Here is a 25,972-nt window from a genome sequence, read left to right on the forward strand (position 1 = left end):
TAAAAAAAAAAAACGTTCAGATCACCCTCCTTTCGCCCCAATCAAAATAAAATTTAAAAAAAAAAAAAAAAAAATCACATGCACATATTAGGTATCTCCGCGTTCAGAATCGCCCAATCAATAAAAAAAAGGAGTAACCCGATCGCTAAACAGCGAAGCGAGAAAAAAATTAAAAACGCCAGAATTACTTTTTTTGGTCACCGCGACATTGCATTAACATGCAATAACAGGCGATCAAAAGATCCTATCTGCACTAAAGTGGTATCATTAGAAACGTCAGCTCGGCGAGCAAAAAATAAGCCCTCACCCAACCCAGATCACGAAAAATGGCGCAATTTTTTTTTTTTTTAGCAAAATTTGGAATTTTTTGTCACCACTTAGATAAAAGAGACCCTAGACATGTTTGGTGTCTATGAACTCGTAATGACCTGGAGAATCATAATGGCAGGGCAGATGTAGCATCTAGTGAACCTAGCAAAAAACAAGCGTGGGATTGCACTTTTTTTGCAATTTCACCACTCTTGGAATTTGTTTCCCATTTTCGAGTATACGACATGGTAAAACTAATGGCGTCATTTAGAAGTACAACTCGTCCCGCAAAAAATAAGCCCTCACATGGCTATATTGACGGAAAAATAAAAAAGTTTTGGCTCTGGGAACGAGAGGAGCGAAAAATGAAAACGCAAACTAGAAAAAAGCTCTGGGAGAGAAGGGGTAAAAGTCCCCTTTCAGCTGATTTAAGACCACAGACCACACTGGAGCGGAGCTGAACTTTGATGCGGTCGTAGATTAGTTAGGCTATGTGCACACGCTGCGGTTTTTGCTGCAGATCCGCTGTGGTTTTGGCCGCTGCGGATCTGCAGCAATTCTGCAGACAGTGTACAGTAGCATGTAAATCTATGGGATTTACATTCCGCTGTGCACATGCTGCGGATTTTTAACTGCGGAAAAGCTGCGGCTTTGAATCCACAGAATGAAATGACATATCACTTCGTTTCTGTGGATTCTGCTGCGGTTTACCATCTCCTCCATTGTAGAGGTGATAAACCGCAGGTCATTTTACGTGCGGTTCCGCAGATAAAAATCCGCAGCGTGTGCACATAAAGACTGAAAAAAAGGAGTCACAGATCTCCCGGAGATTCTCAATTCACTTGTTCTGCAGCGAAACAGATCTTGTAAAGAACAACGGGGGGGGGGATTTCTTTTTTATTGAAAACCAATGGCAAAAATTCTCTTCCAACCCAAAATCCACAAGCAGCACGCGTTCCTGTGGATGGCGCGCTGGCGGCAGATGTGGCCACTCACTTGGGTAGCTGAAGCCTTGAGGTCGCTGTCTCTTAGTTGGACACAGATAATCTGCAACAAACACCAAAACCTGCAACCAAGCGAAGAAATGATTAACCGTACGGCCCCGGAGAGTCACGAACGATGACAGTCTGATGCCCACTATTCCTGCAAGACCCCCACTCCAAGGTGGTGCCCACTCCTGATGCCAGCCGTGCGAGTCAGCGATGGGAGCGGTCGCAGCTTAGAGCTCTCCCGCCTGCAAAACGGCTTGTAAGCAGAGAGCGCCGCAGTGCTGCGCCCACTGAACACCGGAGCCAGCATGAGGAATAGCCCTGGACCCCGAGGGTGTAACTGGAGCCATGGGGGACGCAGCTATGACCCGCAGACAGCAGCGGGATGCTGAGGGCGGCAGGCTCCAAGATGGCGCCGAGGCGCTGGAGGACGTGACAAAGGAGGATGCAGCCTGTGCCAGAAGGATGGCGGCGGCCGGCCCTGAAAGGTTTGCGCGGGTGGAGGTGGAGGAGTGGTCCGTGCATGAGGAAGGGGGAGCTGGAGGCAGGGACAGAAGAGGATGAGGAAGATCATGAGCAGGTCTGGGGAGAGCCCATGGTGGGGGATAGTGACGAATCTGAAAGCCCACATGGGAGAGTAGGAGCTGGCCGGTCAGGAGTTAATGCTGCCTCCGCTATCCGTGAGCCCACTATAAAGCAGGTCTTTTGTAAGCAAACCCTTACCGCGCTGACTCAGCAGGTGCATGGCATTCAAGCTGAGAAGCTGAACATGAGGGCGGCTATGCCACGAGCAGATGCCAGGACTGGAGAGGTGGAGGAACGGGTGGGTCCTGCAGAAGGCCCAGAAACAATGTGCCACACAACTGGCTGAGGGTACTGCCAAAAATGATGGCGAACCGCTCGCGGCGGAACAATACACGGATTGTGGGATTCCCGGAGAGAGCTGAAGGCCCCAATCCTACTGAATTCATAGAGAACAGGTTATTACAAAAAACTGGCGCTGACGCACTCCCCAAAGTGTTTGTGGTGGAAGGAGCCCACAGAGTACCACTGAGACCCCTGACCACCGGCGCAGCCCCTCGCACCATTCTGGCCGAGATCTTGGACTATCGTGATAGAGACATCATTCTGAGGAAAGATTTTAAAGACATGATGACTGATGGTCAGAACATCTCCATTATTCTGATTATTCTGCAGCGGTTCAGAAACTAAGGATGAGGTTTGGTGAAGAAGAGGCCGACAGGTTTCGGCATCGCCGAGGGTGGTGGCCTTTGAGAAGGTGCGTTTTTTCCAGTCCCCGGGGGAAGTCACGGAATGGATCGAACGCAACAACAAACAGCTGCGAGTCTTGGGAGCTGGCTGAGTGGTGTCGGTCCTGAATGGTTTTTCTGTTTATGAACATCTCATTTTTAGGACTGTCACCTGTTGGGTGGTGACGCGACGGCGGCGGCGAGCTACTGTAGCTTACCAAGAGGATTGTTGGTGTTTGAACTGTTTACTAAAGGCGGGAGGAGAGGCGTAGTCACAAACTTTATAGTCTACTAGCTGAAGAGCCCAGCGCTGCCCGGGCATAGAAACTGGTTAGTTATAGCAAATTATAATTATCCTCCATCCCATAGTCCCATGCCCATATACCCATCATACATATCCACCATCCCATAGTCCCGTGCCCATATACCCATCATACATATCCTCCATCCCATAGGCCCGTGTATCCTCCATCCCATAGTCCCGTGCTCATATACCCATCATACATATCCACCATCCCATAGGCCCGTGTATCCTCCATCCCATAGTCCCGTGCCCATATACCCATCATACATATCCACCATCCCATAGGCCCGTGCCCATATACCCATCATACATATCCGCCATCCTATAGTCCCGTGCCCATATACCCATCACACATCCTCCATCCCATAGTCCCGTGCCCATATACCCATCATACATCTTCCATCCCATAGTCCCGTGCCCATATACCCATCATACATCTTCCATCCCATAGTCCCGTGCCCATATACCCATCATACATATCCTCCATCCCATAGTCCAGTGCCCATATACCCATCACACATCTTCCATCCCATAGTCTCGTGCCCATATACACATCATATATATCCTCCATCCCATAGTCAACCATTATGACATCATAATGAGGGGCGGGGCTTGCAACCTATGACGACATCAGCGTCGCCATGGCAACCATTATGACATGATAATGAGGGGCGGGGCTTGATACACACATTTTCCCCCATTATGTAGATAGGGGCAAAACTGTTTGGTGAATTGGAAGGCGCAGGGTTTATATTAGATATAAGGCCAGGTTCACATTGCGTTTAACCAGCCCGTTCAACGCATAGCGTTATGCTATACCCGCTAGCGCAGATGATTCATCAGCATAGCGGTGACGGAGCCTCAGACGCTGCAGCCCGCGTCCGAGGCTCCGTCTTTGCGGCATGAGTCGCGATGCACCCGACAATGGAGGGCAATGGCAGCGTTAACGGACTGCTAAACGCAGGGTGACCCCGGCCTAAGAGAGCGACTTGTTAGGGTGTAACCGTAGAGGAGGGTGAAGGAGGCTGGATTTAGGCGCTTTTACCCCCTCAGAGAGACGATAAACTTTCTAGGGTGAAAGGGGTTAGGAGTATAAGTTTGAATGGGGGTTTTGTTTGGTGCGAAGGTAGGGGAGGCGGAGAACGAAGGGGGAGAATAGACTGTGAGAACTGGAGCTCTTTTGGGTACTAATGTCGGTCATACAATATGGCTAGACAAATCAAAGTAATTGGCTGGAATATTCGGGGCCTTGCTGACAGGAGTAAGAGAGCGGCTGTACTGCGACATGTGCTCTCTCCTTTAAACTGTCCATTTTGCGTCTGATAGAAAAACACACCGGGTCAGATACAGGATTGGGGTTTTTGGCTAGAAAGTGGATTCGGCATTCCTACCATGCTGCATACTCTAACTACACAAGAGGGGTCTCGGTCCATACCTCGGTGCCGTATGAGGAGGTGGACCTGCGGCTAGATAAGGATGGACAGTATGTGTATACAGCGTGCCGTGTGTATACAGCGTGCCGTGTGTATACAGCGCGCCGTGTGTATACAGTGTGCCGTTTGAAATTTGATGAAATACTACAATCCAGCCATGGCCGATGCTGAAATACCATCGGGGATGGCTGGAGACACCGATCTGACCCCCCACCACCACCACCGACTGACGCGGGCAATCAGCCACCGCCGTCATCATTTGCTAACCCCCCCAAGACCTGCTGTGGCTCCCGGTGTGCCGCCATCCTGGACCATTGGCACCGCCATCTTCCAAAATTGGGGGCGCATGCGCAGTGTGCCTGTCGATTAATCCTATCACAGTGATTAAAAATAAAAAACAATAAATCACCCCCCTCTTATCACCCCCATAGGTAGGGACAAATAATAAAATAAATAAAATATTTTTATTATTCTATTAGGGTTGGAATTAGGGTTAAGATTAGGGTTAGGGGTGTGTTTGGGGTTAGGGTTGGGATTAGGGTTAGGCTTGTGGTTGGGATTAGAGTTACAACTGAGGAGTTTCCACTATTTAGGCACATCGGGGGCTCTCCAAAAGCGACATGGTGCCACCATTGATTCCAGCCAATTTTGCGTTCAAAAAGTCTAACAGTGCTCCCTACCTTCCGAGCCCCGACGTGTGCACAAACAGTGGTTTGCCCCAAAATATGGGGTATCAGTGCACTCAGTAAAAATTGCACAACAACTTTTGGGGTCCAATTTATCCTGTTACCCTTGTGAAAATAAACTGCGGGCTAAAAAAATCATTTTTGGAGGAAAAAAATGATTTTTTATTTTCACGGCACTGCGTTATAAACTTGTGTGAAGCACCTGGGGGTTCAAAGTGCTCACCACACATCTAGATAAGTTCCTTGGGGGGGGTCTAGTTTCCAAAATGGGGTAATTTCTGGGGAAGCTCCAGTGTTTAGGCGCACAGGGGCTCTCCAAACGCGACATGGCAAGTGCTAAATATTCCAGCATATTTTCCATTCAAAAAGTCAAATGGCGCTCCTTCCCTTGGGAGCCCTGCCGTGCGCCCAAACAGTGGTTTATGACCACATATGAGGTATCAGTGTACTCAGGAGAAATTGCCCAACAAATTTTAGGATCCATTTTATCCTTTTGACCATGTGAATATATTGATGCTAAAAAAATTTGTTGGAAAAATTAAAATGTCCATTTTTTCCTTCCACGTTGCTTTAGTCCCTGTGAAGCACCTGAAGGGTTAATAATCTTCTTGAATGTAGTTTTGAGCACCTCGAGGGGTGTAGTTTTTAGAATGGTGTCACTTTTGGGTATTTTCTGCCATATAGACCCCTCAAAGTGACTTCAAATGTGAGGTGGTCCCTAAAAAAATGGTGTTGTAAATTTTGCTGTAAAAATGAGATATCGCTGGTCAACTTTTAACCCTTATAACGCCCTAACAAAAAAAAAAATTTTGGACCAAAATTGTGCTGATGTAAAGTAGACATGTGGGAAATGTTACTTATTAAGTTTTTTGTGACATCTCTGTGATTTAAGGGCATAAAATTCAAAGTTGGAAAACTGCAAAATTTTTAATCTTGTTGCCAAATCTCCATTTTTTTCACAAATAAACTCAAGTTATATGAATGAAATGTTCCCACTAACATGAAGTACAATATGCCACGAGAAAACAATGTCAGAATCACCGGGATCCATGGAAGCTTTTCAGAGTTATTACCTCATAAAGGGACAGTGGTCAGAATTGTAAAAATTTTCGGGGTAAATGGGTTAAAAGAGGTCTGGATCCACATGATGAGAGCATTATACTGCCTCTGTACAAATCCCTGGTTAGACCGCACATGGAGTACTGTGTACAGTTTTGGGCACCGGTGCTCAGGAAGGATATAATGGAACTAGAGCGGGTACAAAGGAGGGCAACAAAATTAATAAAGGGGATGGGGGAACTACAATACCCAGAGAGATTAGCAAAATTAGGATTATTTAGTCTAGAAAGAGACGACTGAGGGGCGATCTAATAACCATGTATAAGTATATAAGGGGACAATACAAATATCTCTCCGAGGATCTGTTTATACCAAGGAAGGTGACGGTCACAAGGGGGCATTCTCTGCGTCTGGAGGGGAGAAGGTTTCTCCACCAACATAGAAGAGGATTCTTTACTTTTAGGGCAGTGGGAATCTGGAATTCATTCCCTGAGGAGGTGGTAATGGCGAACTCAGCCAAGGGGCTCAGGAGAGGCCTGGATGTCTTCCTGGAGCGTAACAATATTGTATCTTACAGTTATTGTTAGGTTCTTTAGAAGGACGGAGATCTGGGGATTTATTCTGACAGAATTTTATAGGCTGAACTAGATGGACAAATGACTTTTTTAGGCCTAACTATGTTACTATGTTATATGGGGGTCTCCAGTAAATAGATGGACAGGGGTTGGGGCATATTGGGGCCACCTGAACTCCATAAAAGCTTCGGCCCTATGAGCACCGATGCAATACCAGCCCCGTACAGATGGGAGCAGCACTGTGGCAGGTACTCCTCTCTGCAGACCGTGGGGTCCTGTGAATCAGAGGGGGTTTCCGGGTAGAGACCCGCTAGGAAGTCACAATCTCCATTTCATAGATCTTATAAGATACCAATGACTTACCATCCCCAGGACCAGACCGAGGAACAGGGTCATGAACCCGAATACGATGTAAGACCCCCAGACGGGAAGGCCAACGTCTTCCACTAAATAGTTGTGGCAGTACTGCAAAGAAACGGATGATCAGGACGGGAACGATCCGCAACAACCTGCGGCTGCTGAGTGACTACGACTCGCAGCTAAGGGCCTGCAACCGCTGTGTAACTGTCAGGATCTCTGCTGGCTGTCAGTCGTGGGTGTGTAACTGTCAGGATCTCTGCTGGCTGTCAGTCGTGGGTGTATAACTGTCAGGATCTCTGCTGGCTGTCAGTCGTGGGTGTATAACTGTCAGGATCTCTGCTGGCTGTCAGTCGTGGGTGTGTAACTGTCAGGATCTCTGCTGGCTGTAGCTCATGGGTGTATAACTGTCAGGATCTCTGCTGGCTGTCAGTCGTGGGTGTATAACTGTCAGGATCTCTGCTGGCTGTCACTCGTGGGTGTATAACTGTCAGGATCTCTGCTGGCTGTCAGTCGTGGGTGTATAACTGTCAGGATCTCTGCTGGCTGTCAGTCGTGGGTGTGTAACTGTCAGGATCTCTGCTGGCTGTAGCTCGTGGGTGTATAACTGTCAGGATCTCTGCTGGCTGTTAGTCGTGGGTGTATAACTGTCAGGATCTCTGCTGGCTGTTAGTCATGGGTGTGTAACTGTCAGGATCTCTGCTGGCTGTCAGTCGTGGGTGTGTAACTGTCAGGATCTCTGCTGGCTGTCAGTCATGGCAGAATCTGTGCTGTAAACCCGCGAACCCTCCCGGCTGAGAGTACAATACTGTGTGTACCGAGCACCCAGACTATTACACTGGAGCAAACTTGATGTACTTGGCTCCCCCACAGCCGCTGCTGGTACATTGGAGCCCACCGGAATGTACCTACCCGAATCCACACCGACAGCTGGAACAAGGTGGACATACCGCTCATCCTGCAGGGAAGCAGATGGGGGGGGGGGATACATTATCTTACTATATCGCACGGCCGAGGCAGACGAGCCCCCCCGCTACCATGAGCCCATACCTAGGTCGTAGCGGGCTTCCTCCCCCAAGGGGCTGGATGCTGGTATCTACTTACAGCAGTGAATCGGGGCTGAACCAGGAGGACACGGCCTCCACCGCCTCCCACTCCTTCTCATTCACAAAGCTGATGAAGTCCTTGTGGGTCCGGGGGCCCTGGTACTTCCGGAAGACGCCATCTTTACAGCTAGACATAAGGTAAGAAATGATGCGAGTCCTCCGCCGCTCACAGATTACGGGGGTGCTCTATAGTACCTCTCAGCTTCCAGATTTTCTTTAATGGGGTTGTTTCAAGAAGGTGACCACCTGTCCATATAAAAATTAGAGACATCCCCATCTTCGGCCTGCCTCAGCGAGCTGTCCAGCCTTCTTCATCTTAGGCTAAGTGCACACGTAGCAGAAAATTTCTGCTGGAAAACCTGACTCCATTCCCAGAAACCGCGCGTTTTTTCTGCACGTTTTCAGCGCGATTTTTGCGCAGAGAATGCGCATTGTAAGCTTTTTTTCCGTGCGTTTTCAAGACGCATATAAATAGCCAGAAACGTGGAAAAATCCGCGAAATTAATGAGCATGCTGCGTTTTTTACCGCAAAGCAGTTTTTTCACGGTAAAAAACGAATCAATATGCACAAAATGTGCAAAATGCATAGAAATGAATGGAAAGCTTATTTTTAGCGGTTTTATTGGGAAAACCGCTAAAAAATGCTGTGTGTGAACACAGCCTTACTCATCTGCCTTCCATCTGAAAGGCTGCGGTGTAATCCTACATTTCTCCAGCAGAGGTCACTGCAGGGAAAACATCTGGTTGGCAGAGGCTTCCCCTGATAAGAATGTGGTCGGAGGCGATCAGATGATCACCATGGAATTACATTCTTTTTTTTAAGGGGTTGACTAATGACACAACCCCTTTAATACAGTAACATACTGCTGCTCAGGATGTAGGTTCTGAACATGATTTATTCTAAAACCAAACCGGGTTTACAGCTTGAAGTGTCGGAGTTATTTAGTATAAGCGCCAAGCCCCGCTCCAGGATGATCCTTATAAGAGGGGTTTGCTTTAAGGCAGCAAGGCCTGTACATCTGCACACCTCGGGGTACACGTACGGCTCGGCCACCCTTAATTGTGCAACCTGTAAACTTAGAGAGGAGGATAGAAAACCTGACCCAATACAAAGGCTGCGTTCACACGTCACATTTTTTTGCGTTTTCTCAGCGGTTTTTAACTCGTGATTTTGCCGCGAAAACGCAAAAAAACAGCATCCCATACAATCCTATGGGATTCCGCAATGCTGTGCTAATGCTGTGGATTTTCCCGCAGTGGAATCGCATTGCGGGAAAAAACCGCAGCATGCTCATTAATTTGCGGAATCGCGGCGATTCCGCCCACATAGGAATGCATTGTTCTGCTTACTTTCCACATGTGGCTGTGCCCACCATGCGAGAAGTAAGCAGAACATGTGTGGATGGTACCCATGGTTCGGAGGAGAGGAGACTGTCCTCTGGGCTCTGGGAACCATATCCCTGTAAAAAAAAAAAAAAAGGGGTATATTCACCTTCCGACGTCCCGCGCAGCATCCTCAGGCCTCAGCGATACATGCAGCAGGCCCCGTTCCCAGTGATGCCTTGCGATGACCTTTGCTGACGTCGCTGTCTCGCGATGCTGTAGTGGCCTCGAAAGAACGCAACGTCAAAGGTCATTGCCGCAATGAATCCCTGGGAACGGACCTCCGGAGCATCGCGGAGGCCTGGGGACGCAGCACGGGATGCTGGACGTTGAGAAGAACACCATTTTTTATTTTTTTTTAAATTATTTTTAACATTAAATCTTTTTACTACTGATGCAGCACAGGCCGCCTCAATAGTAAGAAGTTGGTCACACTTGTTTGACGAGTGTGACCAACCTGTCAATCAGTTCTCCAAGCAATGCTACAGATCGCATGGAAAACGCTAGCAAATCGCTAGTTTTTCCGCGGGAATTTAAAATGCGATTTTCCCGCAGAATGGAACTCCGGAATTCTCGTGGTAACTTCCGCGGGAATTCCGCTACGTGTGAACTTAGCCTAATACTGCTGGCAAGACGCCTAATAGTGCTGGCAAGACCGGTACACGGGGCGTTGCTGAGTGGGAAGCATGACATATACAGAGCTCATACCCACATCCACCCTGTCTGTATACTGGGGGTCAGATCCCCATCTAGTATATGAACCCCATCCTTTTTCAGGTTGTCAGGCTGAGGATTCATGCAGTAATATACAAACACACAAGAAGAATAAGTCTTTTGCATCTGTTTTCTCTCAGAAAGGAAATGTAACATCAACTGTTCTTCACTGTCCTATTAAGGGAATAGAAGAATCCAGGATATCTATAAACAGAAAGATAGTGAGGAAACACTTAGCTAACCCAGAGTACTGAAGGAGATAGCAGAAGAAATTTTTGAACCCCTCTTCATAATCTTTGAACATTCTTGGAGAACAGGAGAAGTCCCAGAAGACTGGAGAAGAGCAAATGTTGTTCCTATCTTCAAAAAGGGGAAGGTGGACCCAGGCAACTATAGGCCGGTGAGCCTGACTTCTATACCAGGAAAGATCTTTGAACAAATTATTAAACAACATGTATGTCAGTACCTGGATAAGAATGAAGTGATTAAACAGTCAGCATGGGTTTGTAACTAATAAGTCATGTCAGACTAACTTAATTTCCTTCTATGATGGAATCACTGATTGGGTGGATCAAGGAAATTCTGTAGATATAGTATATCTTGACTTCAGCAAATCATTTGACAAAGTATCTCATACAATCCTTATTGAAAAAATGACTAAGTATGGAATGGATAAGGCAACTGTTAGGTGGATTCATAACTGGCTTAGTGATCGGACCCAAAGAGTGGTCGTAAATGGCTGCACATTCAGTTGGAAGAATGTCTCAAGTGGGGTACCACAGGGCTCTGTCCTGGGCCCTGTATTGTTCAACATCTTTATCAACGATTTAGATGAAGGAATTGAGGGTAAACTGATTAAATTTGCTGATGACACAACGCTAGGAGGGATAGCTAATACTAGAGAAGAGAGAGAGAGGATTCAAAAAGATATAAATAAACTGGAGAAGTGGGCAGCAACTAACAGAATGGTTTTAACAGGGAAAAATGCAAAGTACTACATCTGGGCAATAAAAATGAAAAAAGCATATACAGAATGGGAGGAATAGGCCTAAGCAACAGCACATGTGAAAAAGACTTGGGTATACTAATAGATCACAGACTGAATATGAGTCAACAGTGTGATGCAGCAGCAAAAAAGGCAAATGCAATTCTAGGATGTATTAACAGAAGCATACAGTCCAGATCACGTGAAGTCATAATTGCCCTCTACTCCTCTTTGGTCAGACCTCATCTGGAATATTGTGTCCAGTTTTGGGCACCACATTTTAAAAAAGACATCAACAAACTGGAGCAAGTTCAGAAAAGAGCGACCAGAATGGTGACCGGTCTGCAAACCCTGTCTTATGAGGAAAGGTTGCAGGATTTGGGAATGTTTAGTTTGCAAAAGAGAAGACTGAGAGGAGACTTAATAGCTGTCTACAAATATCTAAAGGGCTGTCACATTGTAGAAGGATCAACTTTATTCTCATTTGCACAAGGAAAGACTAGAAGCAACGGGATGAAACTGAATGGGAGGAGACACAGGTTAGATATTAGAAAAAACTTTTTGACAGTTAGAGTGATCAATGAGTGGAACAGGCTGCCACGAGAAGTGGTGAGTTCTCCTTCAATGGAAGTCTTCAAACAGAGGCTGGACAGACATCTGACTGGGATGATTTAGCGAATCCTGCTTTGAGCAGGGGGTTGGACCAGATGGCCCAGGAGGTCCCTTCCAACTCTACGATTCTATGATTCATCCCAAAGCAGCGCCTCACCTGTCTTCAGGTTCCATGTGGTATTGCAGCTCAGGATCATTCACTTTAAGCTGCAATACCGGACACAACCCACGGACAGTGGCAGTGCATAAAGGTGCCCCCCTGCACCCCACCATCGGCAGGACCCCCGATACTCACTGATAGATGGTCGGCAGCGCAGTGATGATAAATCGGCCGCTCAGACCTGGAAAGACAAGAAAGGTGGGATGAGTGTGGGGGGCTCTGTGTGCTGAGGGGACCTAGCTTTAAGAAGGGTGGGATGAGCGTGGGGTGCTCTGTGTGCTGAGAGGACATAGCTCTAAGAAGGGTGGGATGAGCGTGGGGGGCTCTGTGTGCTGAGAGGACATAGCTCTAAGAATGGTGGGATGAGCGTGGGGGGCTCTGTGTGCTGAGGGGACCTAGCTCTAAGAAGGGTGGGATGAGCGTGGGGGGCTCTGTGTGCTGAGGGGACCTGGCTCTAAGAAGGGTGGGATGAGCGTGGGGGGCTTTGTGTGCTGAGGGGACCTGGCTCTAAGAAGGGTGGGATGAGCGTGGGGGGCTGTGTGCGCTGAGGGGACCTAGCTCTAAGAAGGATGGGATGAGCGTGGGGGGCTTTGTGTGCTGAGGGGACCTGGCTCTAAGAAGGGTGGGATGAGCGTGGGGGGCTCTGTGTGCTGAGGGGACCTAGCTCTAAGAAGGGTGGGATGAGCGTGGGGGGCTTTGTGTGCTGAGGGGACCTGGCTCTAAGAAGGGTGGGATGAGCGTGGGGGGCTTTGTGTGCTGAGGGGACCTGGCTCTAAGAAGGGTGGGATGAGCGTGGGGGGCTTTGTGTGCTGAGGGGACCTGGCTCTAAGAAGGGTGGGATGAGCGTGGGGGGCTCTGTGTGCTGAGAGGACATAGCTCTAAGAAGGGTGGGATGAGCGTGGGGGGCTCTGTGTGCTGAGAGGACATAGCTCTAAGAATGGTGGGATAAGCGTGGGGGGCTCTGTGTGCTGAGGGGACCTAGCTTTAAGAAGGGTGGGATGAGCGTGGGCTGCTCTGTGTGCTGAGAGGACATCAATCAATCAATCAAATTTATTATCGCCAAGTACATATTACATATATACAAGGAATTATTTGTGGCAAAGAGGCAACATAATATATAACAACAGATACAACAAGTAACATCTAACAAGACAGATACAGTATATAGTCTACACATGACGATTTAATTGTTGAACAGAGAGTGGATAGAAGCTGTTCATATGGCGGTTGGTGCTGCATTTGGGGACTCTGAAGCGACGTCCTGAAGGGAGTAGTTGGAATGAGTAGTGTCCCGGGTGAGAGGGATCGGATGAAATTTTCAATGCGTGGGATCGAATACTCTTATCATAAAGATCCTGGATTTTAGGCAGGGGGGAGACTATAATTCTCTCTGCTGTTCTGAAAGTCCTTTGTAAGCGGAGTTTGTCATGCGCAGTGGCTCCCCCATACCAGACTATCAGAGAGGAACAAATCACAGATCTGATGACAGCATTAAAGAATAAGATCAGCAGATTCTTAGACAAACCATATCTTTTCAGCTGACGCAGGAAGAACATCCTCTGTTGTGCTTTTCTTATAACAGCATCCACGTTTTTCCCCCATTTAAGATCATGAGAGATGATAACACCAAGGAATTTGGTCTCCGTGACCCTAAGAACCACTTCGTCATGGATGTAGATTGGAAGTATCTCATGTTGATCTTTCCTAAAATCCACAACCATCTCAGCAGTTTTTTTAGTGTTGAGTACAAGATTATTGGCTTTACACCAGTCACATATTCTTTCCACCTCACTCCGATACAAGTCTTCAGCATTTCCCCTGATGAGACCAATCAGTGTCATATCATCGGCAAATTTCAAGATTTTTACTGAGTCTGCTGAAGAGATGCAATCATTCGTATAGAGAGAAAACAGTAACGGGGACAAAACACACCCCTGAGGTGCCCCGATGTTTGTGACCAAGGTGTCCGAAGTGAATGGTCCAACTTTTACACTCTGTATCCTGGCTGTCAGGAAGTTATAAATCCACAAGCATAAGTTAAGAGGGACTCCAAGAGCTACCATTTTCTTATGAAGTAAATTCGGATCAATGGTATTGAACGCTGAGCTAAAGTCCATGAAAAGAATCCGGACATATGAGTGCCGTTCATCTGTATGATCCAAAATGTACTTCAGTGCCAGATTGACAGTGTCGTTTGCCGAACGATTCTCCTTATAGGCAAACTGAAGCGGGTCCCATAGCTTCTGCGTGAATTTTATCAGGTGGGACATCATAATTCTTTCGAAGACTTTCATAGCTACAGATGTGAGTGCTACTGGTCTATAGTCGTTCAACTCAGAGGATCCCACTTTCTTAAGGACAGGGATAATTGTGGAATTTTTCCAACACTGAGGTACAACGCACTCTTTCAGTGACACATTGTATATATTTGTCAGTATAGGGGCAAGCTGGGTAGCACATACTTTCAGACACATTGGAGATACACCATCAGGGCCAGCTGCCTTTTTGACCTTAAGTCCCTTCAGGATGCGTATCACCTCTGCCTCGGAGATCACTACTTGGGTGTTGCACAATGAATGATCTTTATATGAACAGACTGAGGAGCTTAGAGATGAATAGCCACTGTGTGTAGAGCTTGCCTCAAATCTGCAGTAGAATTCATTTAACTCTGCTGCCAGACTTCTGCTGGGGTTCACTATAGTGGGGTGGCTTTTATAATTGGTGACCTCTCTTAATCCTCTCCATGCAGATCTAGTATCTTTTGATGAGAACCTTTCCTCCAGAATCTTTGCATACTCGTGTTTGGCTAACTTGATCTCTTTAGATAGCGAGTTCCTAAGTTTCTTGAATTCAGTAATATCGCCTGCTTTATAAGCCTCCTCTTTTCTCTTACAGATCAACCTGACTTTATTTGTAAACCACGGCTTGTTGTTTCCCCGAAAGTGGACAGATTTGGATGGAATAAACGTGTCTTCACAAAAACGGATATATGAGGACACTGCATCAACCCATTCATCCAGACCAGAGCATGTTTCCTGGAATACCTCCCAGTCCGTGCATTCAAAGCATGCTTGTAGTTGCAATTTTGCCTCCTCAGACCATGTCTTCTTTGTATAAACTGTAGGTTTGGATGTTTTCAAACTTTGCCTGTAGGCTGGAATTAAATGAATTAGACAATGATCTGAAAAGCCCACTGCTGCTCTCCTCACTGCCCTGTAGGCCCCTTTTAAGACAGTATAGCAGTGATCAAGCGTATTGTTCTCTCTCGTGAAGCAGTTTATATGTTGAGTAAATTTGGGGAGATCCAGGTTGAGTTTTCCTTTGTTAAAGTCCCCCATTACGATCACAAATGCTTCAGGAGATCCTTTCTCCCATTCTGATATTTTGCAAGCTAATTCACCAATAGCAGCTTTAACAGATGCTTGAGGAGGAATATATACTGCAACCAGAGCCATAGATGAAAACTCTCTTGGAGTAAAATGGTCTACAATTGAGTGCAAGGTACTCTAGATCTGGAGAGCAACCTTTTCCCAGTATGTTAACATCACAGCACCAGCTAGTGTTGATGTAGAGACATACCCCCCCCCCCTTTGTTTACCTGAAGCTACACAATCACGGTCAGCTCTGTAGATAACAAAACCAGGTAGATCCAGACTACAATCAGGGATGGTGTCATTCAACCAGGTCTCAGTAAAACAAAGAGCAGCTGAATTGGCCATATCAGATCTCATGTTACAAAGTAAGTTCAGTTCCTCCATTTTGTTAGATAAGGAACGGACATTAGCCAAGTGGAGTGAAGGAAGAGCTGTTCTGAACCCTCTCCTCCGAAGGCGTGCCAGGACTCCTCCTCTCCTACCTCTCTTGCAGTACACCTCCACAGGTTTCACAGAAGTAATGGATTTTATGTACTCAATTGTTGAATTAGCAATCATGCTCCAAGAAGGGGAGTCCATGAGAAATTGCGGATGATTCCAGAATAATAAATCGTCCCTTGAAATCATAAGAGTAGGTTTACAGAGTGCAGTGGCCATGACTACACTCAGCTTGTAGCTATAAAGACTGAACAGTCACAGCTTAGCAGAGTTAAATGTACAACTTTCCATAAAGGGTGCTCCCAGCACTGCTGGGGGGGAGGGCATGGGTGCAACAAGACAGGGACATCAGGGGACACACCAACAGTCAGTCCAAACCTGCCCAGCTCACCCTTTCAGCTCCACCTGGATCACAAGATCTCCAGAACATCTCCAGCACCGCACACTCCACCAGCTTTCCTATCCCGGGATCATCTGCATGCTGGAAATGGGTACAAGGCAGGTAGCAAGCAGCTTCACTCTCTCCCAGCTGAAACCAGGCACGGAGCTCCACGAGGACAGAAAGACACCGGTCCCAGCTGGTCGCAGTCTCCACACTACTCCCAGCTCTGCCGAATCCTGTAGCCCTACAGCACCATGTGGACCACAAGATCTCCAGAACAACTCCAGCACCGCACACTCCACCAGGTTTCCTATCCTGGGATCATCTGCATGCTGGAAATGGGTACAAGGCAGGCAGCCAGCAGCTTCACTCTCTCCCAGCTGAATCCAGGCACGGAGCTCCACGAGGACAGAAAGACACCGGTCCCAGCTGATCGCAGTCTCCACACTACTCCCAGCTCTGCCGAATCCTGTAGCTACGCAATGGTGAGTGAACCAAAGGGAGAATTAACAATTAAACGGGGTAAAAAAACTAAAAAACTCAGGAGCCTCATGCCAGAGCAGCCATCTCTCGGCGCTCCTCCTCCTTCTTCTCCATAGCTCTAAGAAGGGTGGGATGAGCGTGGGGGGCTCTGTGTGCTGAGAGGACATAGCTCTAAGAATGGTGGGATGAGCGTGGGGGGCTCTGTGTGCTGAGGGGGCCTAGCTCTAAGAAGGGTGGGATGAGCGTGGGGGGCTCTGTGTGCTGAGGGGACCTGGCTCTAGGAAGGGTGGGATGAGCGTGGGGGGCTTTGTGTGCTGAGGGGACCTGGCTCTAAGAAGGGTGGAATGAGCGTGGGGGGCTCTGTGTGCTGAGGGGACCTAGCTCTAAGGATGGGATGAGCGTGGGGGGCTTTGTGTGCTGAGGGGACCTGGCTCTAAGAAGGGTGGGATGAGCGTGGGGGGCTCTGTGTGCTGAGGGGACATAGCTCTAAGAAGGGTGGGATGAGCGTGGGGGGCTTTGTGTGCTGAGGGGACCTGGCTCTAAGAAGGGTGGGATGAGCGTGGGGGGCTTTGTGTGCTGAGGGGACCTAGCTCTAAGAAGGATGGGATGAGCGTGGGGGGCTTTGTGTGCTGAGGGGACCTGGCTCTAAGAAGGGTGGGATGAGCGTGGGGGGCTCTGTGTGCTGAGGGGACCTGGCTCTAAGAAGGGTGGGATGAGCGTGGGGGGCTTTGTGTGCTGAGGGGACCTGGCTCTAAGAAGGATGGGATGAGCGTGGGGGGCTCTGTGTGCTGAGAGGACATAGCTCTAAGAATGGTAGGATGAGCGTGGGGGGCTGTGTGCTGAGAGGATATAGCTCTAAGAATGGTGGGATGAGCGTGGGGGGCTTTGTGTGCTGAGGGGACCTAGCTCTAAGAAGGATGGGATGAGCGTGGGGGGCTTTGTGTGCTGAGGGGACCTGGCTCTAAGAAGGGTGGGATGAGCGTGGGGGGCTCTGTGTGCTGAGGGGACCTGGCTCAAAGAAGGGTGGGATGAGCGTGGGGGGCTTTGTGTGCTGAGGGGACCTGGCTCTAAGAAGGGTGGGATGAGCGTGGGGGGCTCTGTGTGCTGAGGGGACCTGGCTTTAAGAAGGGTCGGATGAGCGTATGGGGCTCTGTGTGCTGAGGGGACCTGGCTCTAAGAAGGGTGGGATGAGCGTGGGGGGCTCTGTGTGCTGAGGGGACCTAGCTCTAAGAAGGGTGGGATGAGCGTGGGGGGCTCTGTGTGCTGAGAGGACCTGGCTCTAAGAAGGGTGGGATGAGCGTGGGGGGCTCTGTGTGCTGAGGGGACCCAGCTCTGCCTATTGATCATGAGATGGGAGGGGGTCCGGCCGCTGGGACCCCAATTATTAAAAGGGATTCTAGTAGGTGATGGCTTTGCCAAGTGGCAGCACAAGCCTGCGGGCGACTGTGGAGACCCCTGACAGCAGTGACCACCACCATGTTACCTTACAGGACAGCAGAGGAGCCGGGCATGGCGCGGAGACCCCGGACTGGGGGGGGGGATTACCTGGCTGTGCCGTGACGTCCACCTCGGCGATGTTCACACTGAGATCATCTCCCCATTCTGCAAACTCCTTCCACTCCAGCTGCAGCTTGTGGCAGGCCGGGCACCAGGGGGCGTAGCTGCGGGGGGGCAACACTCGTGTTACAGGGGCTCCCGGGACATGAAGCTTCACCCGGCGAGAGAAAGGTTCTGCTCCAGTCTGGCCAACGGAAACCTCCTATGCCGGTCACAGCTGAAGATCTGTTACAATGGTATCCAGCCCGGACAATCACTGAGCGGAGCCTCAGCTGCACGACACATGGTAACAGACAGAAGGGAGCGGGGTCACCCTACGCAGGGCTGTCGGGGGGGCACGGGAAACCCTGCAGCTGTCAGTGACAGCAGGGTGGAAATCTAACCCCGCTGGAGAACTACAAGACCCAGGGAGCTTAGGACAGCAGGTCCCTGGAGGCTGCTGGAGAACTACAAGTCCCAGGAAGCTTAGGACAGCAGGTTCCTGGAGGCTGCTGGAGAACTACAAGTCCCAGGAAGCTTAGGACAGCAGGTTCCTGGAGGCTGCTGGAGAACTACAAGTCCCAGGAAGCTTTTGACAGCAGGTTCCTGGAGGCTGCTGGAGAACTACAAGTCCCAGGAAGCTTAGGACAGCAGGTTCCTGGAGGCTGCTGGAGAACTACAAGTCCCAAGAAGCTTAGGACAGCAGGTTCCTGGAGGCTGCTGGAGAACTACAAGACCCAGGAAGCTTAGGACAGCCGGTTCCTGGAGGCTGCTGGAGAACTACAAGTCCCAGGATATCTGAGAGACTACCTGTGGCTTCCCTACAGGCATTAGGGTAGGAGCGCACAGTCAGTAAACGCTGCGGGTAGGACGTGGCGCCCCGTCTCTCCAGACCGCAGCGGCACGTGGCGCCCCGTCTCTCCAGACCGCAGCGGACACGTGGCGCCCCGTCTCTCCAGACCGCAGCGGACACGTGGCGCCCCGTCTCTCCAGAACGCAGCGGACACGTGGCGCCCCGTCTCTCCAGACCGCAGCGGACACGTGGCGCCCCGTCTCTCCAGAACGCAGCGGACACGTGGCGCCCCGTCTCTCCAGACCGCAGCGGCACGTGGCGCCCCATCTCTCCAGACCGCAGCGGACACGTGGCGCCCCGTCTCTCCAGACCGCAGCGGACACGTGGCGCCCCGTCTCTCCAGACCGCAGCGGACACGTGGCGCCCCGTCTCTCCAGACCGCAGCGGACACGTGGCGCCCCGTCTCTACAGACCGCAGCGGACACGTGGCGCCCCGTCTCTACAGACCGCAGCGGACACGTGGCGCCCCGTCTCTCCAGACCGCAGCGGACACGTGGCGCCCCGTCTCTCCAGACCGCAGCGGACACGTGGCGCCCCGTCTCTACAGACCGTAGCGGACACGTGGCGCCCCGTCTCTACAGACCGTAGCGGAAACGTGGCGCCCCGTCTCTACAGACCGTAGCGGACACGTGGCGCCCCGTCTCTACAGACCGTAGCGGACACGTGGCGCCCCGTCTCTACAGACCGTAGCGGACACGTGGCGCCCCGTCTCTCCAGACATGTGCGGCCAATTACTGACCATGCGCACATACGGTTTCCTGTAATTTGTAGTTCTACAGGAGCTCTGTTAGGCTTCCTGTCACCTATAGTCCTAGCAGGAGCCAGTACATGCCGCAAAGCTTTCTGGGATTGGTTGTAGAACTAGAAGTGCCAGCAAGCCCCGCAGCAGAGCTTAGTCTACATCTGGAGAATTACAAGTGTGTTACAAGATTAGAGCAGAGACTCACACTGGTAGAACCACAAGTCCTAGGAGCCCGGCACAGGCTGAGAGACAGGTATCGGCTGCTGGGGTGGTAAAACTACAAGTGCCAGCAAGTCTAGAAGAGCAGGAATAGTCAGCATCTGTCATAGTAGAACTACAAGTCCCAGAAAAGCCAACAGTGAGGCAGAGAGTAATGTCTGTAGGACTACAAACCCCAGAAGCCACAGACGTCAGTCTCTGCTTTACTCCCAGGTCTCCTGGGACTTGTAGTTCTACACTATTCCCGACTCGTGCTGCTCTACACTTGATGGCACTTGTAGTTCTCCTACACTAACAGCGGATACCGTCTCCTCAGCAGTAAGCCAGCATCAGCCTGTGCCGGCTTCCTGGGACCTGTGGTTCTACCACGGCACAACATTCCCAGCTCCTACGCCTGCAGGAACTTGCTGGTGCTTGTAGTCCCCCAATAGTAGCCTGTACCTGGGTCCTCGGCTTGCTGGCGCTTGTAGTCCCCCAATAGTAGCCTGCACCTGGCTCCTCGGATTGCTGGTGCTTGTAGTCCCCCAATAGTAGCCTGCACCTGGCTCCTCAGCTTGCTGGTGCTTGTAGTCCCCCAACAGTAGCCTGCACCTGGCTCCTCGGCTTGCTGGCACTTGCAGTCCCCCAATAGTAACCTGTACCTGGCTCCTCGGCTTGCTGGCACTTATAGTCCCCCAACAGTAGCCTATACCTGGCTCCTCGGCTTGCTGGCGCTTGTAGTCCCCCAATAGTAGCCTGTACCTGGCTCCTAGGCTTGCTGGCGCTTGTAGTCCCCCAATAGTAACCTGCACCTGGCTCTCGGATTGCTGGTGCTTGTAGTCCCCCAATAGCAGCCTGTACCTGGCTCCTCAGCTGGCTGGCACTTGTATTCCCCCAATAGTAACCTGCACCTGGCTCCTCGGATTGCTGGTGCTTGTAGTCCCCCAATAGCAGCCTGTACCTGGCTCCTCAGCTGGCTGGTGCTTGTAGTCCCCAATAGTAACCTGCACCTGGCTCCTTGGATTGCTGGTGCTTGTAGTCCCCCAATAGCAGCCTGTACCTGGCTCCTCAGCTGGATGGTGCTTGTAGTCCCCAATAGTAGCCTGCACCTGGCTCCTCGGATTGCTGGTGCTTTTAGTCCCCCAATAATAGCCTGTACCTGGCTCCTCAGCTTGCTGGTGCTTGTAGTCCCCCAATAGTAGCCTGTACCTGGCTCCTCAGCTTGCTGGTGCTTGTAGTCCCCCAATAGTAGCCTGTACCTGGCTCCTCAGCTGGCTGGTGCTTGTAGTCCCCAATACCAACTTCTCCACCATTACAGAAGATCGACTCTCCACTCTACTCTCAAGATCACATCTCACCACCTGTGCACTCGACCCGATCCCATCCCACTTCATCCCAAACCTCACCACAGTCTTCATCCCAACCCTAACCCATCTCTTCAACCTATCACTAACAACTGGTGTTTTCCCCTCAAGCTTTAAACATGCCTCCATCACACCTATCCTCAAAAAGCCCTCTCTTGACCCATCCTCTGTATCTAGCTATCGCCCTATATCACTTCTCCCATACGCCTCCAAGCTACTGGAACAACACGTCTACCTTGAACTGTCCTCCCATCTCTCTTCTTGCTCCCTCTTCGACCGCTTACAATCTGGCTTCCGGTCACACCACTCCACTGAAACAGCCCTTACTAAGGTCACCAATGACCTCTTAACTGCCAAGAGCAAGCGACACTACTCTGTCCTCCTCCTCCTGGACCTGTCGGCTGCCTTTGACACAGTGGACCATTCCCTATTATTACAGACCCTCTCATCCCTCGGCATCACAGACTTGGCCCTCTCCTGGATCTCATCATACCTAACAGACCGGACATTCAGCGTCTCCCACTCACACACCACCTCCTCACCTCGCCCCCTATCTGTCGGAGTCCCACAAGTTTCAGTCCTTGGGCCCCTGCTGTTCTCTATTTACACCTTTGGCCTGGGACAGCTCATAGAATCTCATGGCTTTCAGTATCATCTTTATGCTGATGACACACAGATCTACATCTCTGGACCAGATATCACCTCCCTACTAACCAGAATCCCTCAATGTCTGTCCACTATTTCATCCTTCTTCTCCACTAGATATCTGAAACTCAACATGGACAAAACAGAATTCATCATCTTTCCCCCATCTCACGTGACCCCCCCTACGAACCTATCAATTACAGTAAATGACTGCCCACTCTCCCCAGTCCCACAAGCTCGCTGCCTCGGAGTAATCCTTGACGCTGATCTCTCCTTCAAACCACATATCCAAACCCTTTCCACTTCATGCCGACTTCAACTCAAAAATATTTCACGCATCCGTTCATTCCTCACCCAAGAATCTGCAAAAACCCTAGTCCATGCCCTCATCATCTCTCGCCTTGACTACTGCAACCTCATGCTCTGTGGCCTCCCCTCAAACACTCTCGCACCCCTCCAATCTATTCTAAACTCTGCTGCCCGACTAATCCACCTGTCCCCCCGCTATTCCCCAGCTTCTCCCCTCTGTCAATCCCTTCACTGGCTCCCAATTGCCCAGAGACTCCATTACAAAACCCTAACCATGACATACAAAGCCATCCACAACTTGTCTCCTCCATACATCTGTGACCTCGTCTCCCGGTACTTTCCTGCACGCAACCTCCGATCCTCAAAAGATCTCCTTCTCTACTCCCCTCTTATCTCCTCTTCCCACAATCGCATACAAGATTTCTCTCGCGCATCACCCCTACTCTGGAACTCTCTACCACAACATATCAGACTCTCACCTACCATCGAAACCTTCAAAAAGAGCCTGAAGACCCACCTCTTCCGACAAGCCTATAACCTGCAGTAACCACCGATCGACCAAACCGCTGCACGACCAGCTCTACCCTCGCCTACTGTATTACCACCCATCCCTTGAAGATTGTGAGCCCTCGCGGGCAGGGTCCTCTCTCCTCCTGTACCAGTTATGACTTGTATTGTTTAAGATTATTGTACTTGTTTTTATGTATACCCCTCCTCACATGTAAAGCGCCATGGAATAAATGGCGCTATAACAATAAATAATAATAATAATAATAGTAACCTGCACCTGGCTCCTTGGATTGCTGGTGCTTGTAGTCCCCCAATAGTAGCCTGTACCTGGCTCCTCAGCTGGCTGGTGCTTGTAGTCCCCAATAGTAACCTGCACCTGGCTCCTTGGATTGCTGGTGCTTGTAGTCCCCCAATAGTAGCCTGTACCTAGCTCCTCAGCTGGCTGGTGCTTGTAGTCCCCAATAGTAACCTGCACCTGGCTCCTCGGATTGCTGGTGCTTTTAGTCCCCCAATAGTAGCCTGTACCTGGCTCCTCAGCTTGCTGGTGCTTGTAGTCCCCCAATAGTAGCCTGTACCTGGCTCCTCAGCTGGCTGGTGCTTGTAGTCCCCAATAGTAACCTGCACCTGGCTCCTTGGATTGCTGGTGCTTGTAGTCCCCCAATAGCAGCCTGTACCTGGCTCCTCAGCTGGATGGTGCTTGTAGTCCCCAATAGTAGCCTGCACCTGGCTCCTCGGATTGCTGGTGCTTTTAGTCCCCCAATAGTAGCCTGTACCTGGCTCCTCAGCTTGCTGGTGCTTTTAGTCCCCCAATAGTAGCCTGTACCTGGCTCCTCAGCTTGCTGGTGCTTGTAGTCCCCCAATAGTAGCCTGTACCTGACTCCTCAGCTTGCTGGTGCTTGTATTCAGGGCTGTGGAGTTGGAGTCGTGGAGTCGGTGCTCATTTTGGTGGAGTCGGTATAAAATGGACCGACTCCGAAAATATATAATAAATTGGGTACAGTAATTCAATGCAGGATGTGATGAATATTTTTTCATAGGAATTTGGGAAAGTTATGAAATGTCCTATAAATGGCTGTTATATTCCTGATCTAAGGCTACATTCACACAGTGTTTTTCCTACGTTTTTTGAGGATACGTTTTTCAGCTGCAAAAGCCGATCAGCTTTTTAAAAAACTGCATCACCTGAAAGGTTTTTGAGCTCATAGATAGTTTTCAATAGCAAAAACAGATTAGAAATCTGCTCTATCTATATATCCATATCGTATCTGTACCAAAAAATATGAAAACCGGATAGTACACAGACTAACACTCCTTTTTTTTAGCACCAGTCAGGTACACCTCATAGCTGCCAAAAAGGACGCCCAGGACAGGCATTGCTCGTCTTCAGTAACATCAACTGATAGTTGGAATAAATAGCCTGCATTCTCCACCACATCTTCTTAAGGTGCAGGCTTTATTTTCAAGTGTAGGGGTGTGCAGTATGAGGTTCTGCAGCAGCTGAGGTGTGCAGTATGAGGTTCTGCCCCCCCACGATTGATCCTGGCTACGCCCATGGTATGAATGTAGACTGAGGATCTAGGCTTTGTCTTGGCTGAGATAAGTCACAGTGTTAGTGTATATATATATATATATATATACACACATACACACACACAGTACAGACCAAAAGTTTGGGCACACTTCATTCAAAGAGTTTTCTTTATTTTAATTACTATGAAAAATGTAGATTCAGTCTGATGTCATCAAAACTATGAATTAACACATGTGGAATTATATAATTAACAAAAAAGTGTGAAACAACTGAAAATACTGTATGTCTTATATTCTAGATTCTTCAGAGTAGCCACCTTTTGCTTGATTACTGCTTTGCACACTCTTGGCATTCTCTTGATGAGCTTCCAGAGGTAGTCACCGGAAATGGTTTTTACTTCACAGGTGTGCCCTGTCAGGTTTAATAAGTGGGATTTCTTGCCATATAAATGGGGTTGGGACCATCAGTTGTGTTGTGCAGAAGTCTGGTGGATACACAGCTGATAGTCCTACTGAATAGACTGTTAGGATTTGTATTATGGCAAGAAAAAAGCAGCTGAGTAAAGAAAAACGAGTGGTCATCATTACTTTAAGAAATGAAGTGTCCCCAAGTGCAGTGGCAAAAACCATCAAGTGCTACAAAGAAACTGGCTCACATGAGGACCGCCCCAGGAAAGGAAGACCAAGAGTCACCTCTGCTGCGGAGGATAAGTTCATCCGAGTCACCAGCCTCAGAAATCGCAGGTTAACAGCAGCTCAGATTAGAGACCAGGTCAATGCCACACAGAGTTCTAGCAGCAGACACATCTCTACAACAACTGTTAAGAGGAGACTTTGTGCAGCAGGCCTTCATGGTAAAATAGCTGCTAGGAAACCACTGCTAAGGACAGGCCACAAGCAGAAGAGACTTGTTTGGGCTAAAGAACACAAGGAATGGACATTAGACCAGTGGAAATCTGTGCTTTGGTCTGATGAGTCTAAATTTGAGATCTTTGGTTCTAACCACCGTGTCTTTGTGCGACGCACAAAAGGTAAACGGATGGACTCTACATGCCTGGTTCCCACCGTGAAGCATGGAGGAGGAGGTGTGATGGTGCTTTGCTGGTGACACTGTTGGGGATTTATTCAAAATTGAAGGCATTCTGAACCAGCATGGCTACCACAGCATCTTGCAGCGGCATGCTATTCCATCCGATTTGCGTTTAGTTAGACCATCATTTATTTTTCAACAGGACAATGACTCCAAACACACCTCCAGGCTGTGTAAGGGCTATTTGACCAAGAAGGAGTGATGGGGTGCTACGCCAGATGACCTGGCCTCCACAGTCACCAGGCCTGAACCCAATCGAGATGGTTTGTGGTGAGCTAGACCGCAAAGTGAAGGCAAAAGGGCCAACAAGTGCTAAGCATCTCTGGGAACGCTTTCAAGACTGTTGGAAGACCATTTCGGGTGATTACCTCTTGAAGCTCAACAAGAGAATGCCAAGAGTGTACAAAGCAGTAATCAAAGCAAAAGGTGGCTACTGTGAAGAACCTAGAATATAAGACATATTCTCAGTTGTTTCACACTTTTTTGTTAATTATATAATTCCACATGTGCTAATTCATAGTTTTCGGAATCCACATGAAGAAATGGTCGCACTCATCGAGTTTGAAGGAATTCATGGGTTTATTGACATGTATATC

General features: G+C 49.3%; 1 protein-coding gene across 2 annotated transcripts in view; it reads right to left on the minus strand.

Moving 5' to 3' along the window:
- Positions 1 to 25,972, minus strand: part of TMX1 (thioredoxin related transmembrane protein 1) — a 50,544-nt gene that overhangs the window by 18,966 nt on the left and 5,606 nt on the right. For both annotated transcript variants that reach the window (XM_073565117.1, XM_073565118.1), the window contains exons 2-7: positions 18,145 to 18,260; positions 12,058 to 12,103; positions 8,067 to 8,195; positions 7,875 to 7,920; positions 6,969 to 7,070; positions 1,306 to 1,375 (exon numbers count right to left, since the gene is read on the minus strand). In XM_073565117.1, coding sequence (XP_073421218.1) covers positions 1,306 to 1,375; positions 6,969 to 7,070; positions 7,875 to 7,920; positions 8,067 to 8,195; positions 12,058 to 12,103; positions 18,145 to 18,260 — 509 coding nt within the window. The remainder of the gene's footprint in view (positions 1 to 1,305; positions 1,376 to 6,968; positions 7,071 to 7,874; positions 7,921 to 8,066; positions 8,196 to 12,057; positions 12,104 to 18,144; positions 18,261 to 25,972) is intronic.

The sequence above is a fragment of the Dendrobates tinctorius genome, unplaced genomic scaffold (genome assembly GCF_039654945.1).
Source record: "Dendrobates tinctorius isolate UK_male_01 unplaced genomic scaffold, ASM3965494v1 ptg000548l, whole genome shotgun sequence".
Classification (NCBI taxonomy): Eukaryota; Metazoa; Chordata; class Amphibia; order Anura; family Dendrobatidae; genus Dendrobates; species Dendrobates tinctorius.